This window comes from Nannospalax galili, unplaced genomic scaffold (genome assembly GCF_000622305.1).
Source record: "Nannospalax galili isolate Female #2095 unplaced genomic scaffold, S.galili_v1.0 scaffold2636, whole genome shotgun sequence".
Lineage (NCBI taxonomy): Eukaryota > Metazoa > Chordata > Mammalia > Rodentia > Spalacidae > Nannospalax > Nannospalax galili.
Genome location: NW_008338105.1, coordinates 36,771 through 41,327, shown reverse-complemented (window position 1 = coordinate 41,327; position 4,557 = coordinate 36,771). Strand labels below are relative to the sequence as shown.

Sequence of the window (4,557 nt, the reverse complement as noted above, 5' to 3'; positions counted from 1 at the left end):
GATCTACTGTAGGTAATTCATTGACAAGCAATTAGATCAAGTGGCTTCTTCACTAATAAAATGATTAATGCATGGATATATTCACAGTTTGATTATATTAGTATGTGAAGTCACTAGGATGTGTCTTTTAATTCTCTCTCTCTCTCTTTCTGTGTGCGTGTGTGTGTGTGTGTGTGTGTGTGTGTGTGTGTGTGTGTGTGATCTCTATCTCTATCATTCCCATGAACTGGGCATCTTTCATCCACCATCTCCACCATTCTTCAAATCATTTCATTTCTGCATGACATCAGTGTAGAAACATAGTCCTAAATGAACAATCGACCAAGGGTTAAATCTTTCAAAACTGAATTGAAAGGACTCTTTCCTTCTTACATATTTTTCCCTCAGATATTGGATCACAATGGTGGAAATGTGACTTAACACTCCTCTAGAGAAGAATAAAAATTCATGAGGCAGATATATGAAACAAGACTGGTAGAAGAATTCAATATTCATGGTTTTTTTCGATCTGTGAGATTTAAGTACTTGGGAATATTTTCCTATGAATTTAACATTCACTTGCAGGGGGCATATTGATTTTGTTACTTATGAAATGGAATTACTGCTTAAGTAATCTCTCTTAAATAAGAACAACTGGTTAAGAAAAATAAAGCAGTTTTCCATTTTTTTAAATTTTTCCCTTCCCTTTCTTCTCTTTTTTTATTCTTGTTTTTCAGATGTGGTCTCATTGGATTCATGCTGGTTTGTAAGGATGGCCTAGAAATCGTGAAGTTCCTCTATTAACCTCCTAAGTGCCAAGATTTTAAGCATGTGCCACCACACCTGGCTTATGTAGTGTTGGGCTGAATTAAATGTTCAGTTCGTTAAAAAAAAATGAGTCATAGATTTTAAAACATTATGTGGGATTGTATGATACACATAGAGCTCCATTCATAGCATATCTATTCAATCTTTCAAATGCTGTGCTTTTATATATCATTATATAAGAAGTAATAATTCAGAGAGGGATGTCTCATAAAAATAGATATTTATATATTATCTTAGACTGAATACCCTAGACACAAGGCTTCAAATGCAATCAGCATATTGAAGACATTAAAAAAATCCAGTGAGGGAAGAAGCAAGGTGAGAGAGGAAATGAAGATGGAGAAAATGGCCTGTTAGCATGTGAGCTACAGTCTGCAACGAACCAAAAACACCTGAGTGTTATTACAGGTCTGGGGAAGGAGCTGGTCTTTCTATCCCACACTTCTGCCATGCTCTGTTGACAGCTAGTCCTTGGGATGCTCATTTCAGGGGACTTTTCTCATGTAAATCATGTCCAAATGCCATCCTCCCTGGACGTCTTCTTTGCACAGTCAATATCATGACACTCATTGGGGAATACCTTACTGACCCCATTTTGGCTGCAGCAAGCACATGTAGAGCTTCCATAAGGGAGAGGATCTAAATATGACCAAAATATATGAATTTGAAAAAAATCAATAAAATTTAATTAGTGTTAAATGGACGATGTTAGAACTTTTATTTCTGAGGAGGGTGGTTTATGTTAAGTGAGGAAAGAGCACAGGACCAGGAATCTGAGACTTTTCAAGAACACCAGGAATGGATTTGATTTTTTCCTGATGAGAACTCAGATGTTTGGTCAACTTTTGTGGTGTGTATTGGGAAAAGCATTAATATATGCAGGAACAAATTTGAATTGGCTTGAGTTAGCAGGCCCACCCCTTACACAAAACTTATGTCTTCTTTTCTTTACAACTTTTTAAGTTCACCAAAAGAGTAGAATGGTACCAGAGGAAACAGCAATTTACTATTTGCTAGTCATATCCACATGCACCAAAGAAAGAAGGGAATAAGGTTTTCTCCAATTTCTGGGATTGTTTCAGAGGACATTCCACTATCCTTGCTGGGAATGAGGCAGAAAAGGACGTAAAGGAATAGGAAGTATTAAAAATACCTGATTCCTTGTAGGATCAGATACTGAAGTTGTACTTTCTCCCATGGATAAGGGCATATTCTCTGCAGACAAACCTGTGCTACTCTTGCCTGTCTTGGACACCTGGGGAACACTTGGCCTGTGCTTAATCTTAGAGGTGAGATCAACCAAATCCCTCAGGTGTGTCAAAAACTCATTTCCTGCTAATTTGCATGTGTGATATGGACACACCCCACTGTCCTGAGGACTTATAATAGTCTGTGTACATACTGAGCATTAGTTCCTGTCAGGACACAGCATGGACATGAGGGACAGCTCTCAGATCTTGGGGCTTCTGCTGCTCTGGTTTTTGGGTAGGGAAGGAAAGCAGTGGGGACTTTTGTTTCCCAGTTTGGCTAGTGTTGTAGGACATTTTAAGAGAGTCATCCTGTTCAGTATCATTCAGTGTAAATTTGTTGTATAATTCTCTGGTCAGGTGTGAGATGTGACATCCTAATGACTCAGTCTCCAACCCTTCTGTCTGCATCTCTGGGTGACAGAGTCAGCATCACATGCAAGGCCAGTCAGAACATTGCTCATGGGTTAGCTTGGTATCAGCAGAAACCAGGGGAAGCTCCTAAACTCCTGATCTACCTCACATCCATACTGCAAACTGGGATCCCATCAAGGTTCAGTGGCAGTGGATCTGGTACAGATTTTACTCTCACCATCAGCAGGCTGGAGTCTGAAGACATTGCCACTTATTACTGTCAACAGTACATTAATACCCCTGCCACAGTGATTCAAGTCATAACAAAAACCTCATAGGAAGCTCAAGTTCAAGGTTCTGCAGCCTAGCTGCTCCAGTTGGTTTATGCAACCACAGCATTTCCAGGTGAAGCCAGTTTTGTAATGTTTCTGGGAGGTTTTGGAAGGAAAGCGTCAGTTAGGCTGTTCTGCATCTCAAATCTCTCTCCTCCTCTTCAGTCTCAGAAACACAGACAAGACAATGCCTCTCCTGAATTAATAAAGGATTCAAATCTTGACATATGAGATAACTAGTTTTGATATAAATGGTACTCATTCCCATTCACCAAAAAAGTAGTCCATATAATCATTAAGTTTAGGAATGTTTAAAAGTGTCTTAGTGGGGGCTTGAGAGATGGCTCAGCAGTTAAGAACATTGGCTGTCCATGGAGAAGACCCAGGTTCGAATCCCAGCACCCACATGGCAGTTAAAAACTGTCCATAACTCCAGTTCTAGGATTTCTGACAGCCTCTTCTGACCTCCATGGCATTTCATGACACAGGTGCACTTACCTACATTAGACAGTACACACATATACATAAAAATAAAAAAATATTAAAAAAAAGTTTCTTAGTGCAGTTAATTATAGTCTTATCTTCTTTCATTAACTGTGTTTTTAGGAAAGTTAGCAGTATAACTCACAGCTCTTTGGAGCTCCCATAGTGCACCTCTGCTTTCACTTATTAGAGGCTACCTCTTACCTTGTGATCCTCAGATATGTTTTTGAACTCCAAGATTTGGTTCCTGATGCTCTCAGCTGACTTACCTCTCAAGATGATGAGTTTTGTATCGTCATCTATCTCCAAGTATATGACTTCTAAATCTCTTGGAAGTTCTCTCATTTGGGTAAATCTATGGAAAATCAATAGAAAGGGATTCTGACCTATACTGATGCAACTCTGTATTTTAGTAGTGCACCCATCATTCTAAGTTTAGTAAAGCTCCCATTAAAATGATGCTACTTTTAACTGAAATGACTGTAATCATAATTGAGAAATTTCTGCTATTACCTAAGCTACTACATGCTCTGAAAACTGATGATCATACAGAAATATTCAAAGCATTTGCAACTTTCTCCTGAACCAAAGAAAGATAAAATAAAAATGATTGTAATTTAAACAATTCATTCATCTCATTTAGCCCTCAGCAGTTGCAGTGCCCTAAGAGAATAAGAAGGATTTTTATCAGGGGCAGAATTTAGTTGTGTCTGAGTCAGTCCCACCTGTGACCTCCTTGAGGGTTGAGAGGCAAAGGGGCAAGAGGGTGTCCAGACACTAATAGAATAAGGCTGTTCTCTGCAGAAAGGGTTTCAACACAGATGATTAAGAACCATCTTTAGTCACATCATTCCTCCTGCAAGACAATGGTGACAGAGCAGCCCTGAAAGGAAACCCCTACCAGAGCCCTCCTATGTGAGCCACTCCATCACAATGATGATCATGATCAATCACACTGATGATAATTGGTATGGTAGGCAAAGTGAAGTGATTATTTTGTATGCTGAGGTACATGGGGTTATTCATAGACAGATGTATAGCCAGATGATAGATATATAGATAGATATAGATATTGACTTCAATGCACAGGAGAGAAGGAGGCATAATATCAGGTTCATCTCCAGGGATTCTATAAATATAGGCTAAGGTACTTTGGGGACACAAACTAAGCATATCTAGGTGTCAATATTATCCAAGATTGATAAAGTGTGTCCAAAGGTAATCATAAATGCCTTTATAAGTGAGTGATCCAGAGAGTTTTTTTATCGCAGATAGAATGGAGGAAGAGTGTTTAACCAATGAAGTCAGAGATGGAGTGATATGGGCACATGTAA

At 38.9% G+C, this 4,557-nt stretch overlaps 1 gene segment (V, D, J or C); it reads left to right on the top strand.

Annotated features, from left to right (window-relative positions):
• The first annotated feature begins 2,237 nt into the window (after positions 1-2,237).
• Positions 2,238-2,746, top strand: LOC103733955. The segment is given in 2 exon segments: positions 2,238-2,292; positions 2,415-2,746. Coding segments are annotated over 2 exon segments (387 nt in total).
• The last annotated feature ends 1,811 nt before the right edge of the window (positions 2,747-4,557 follow it).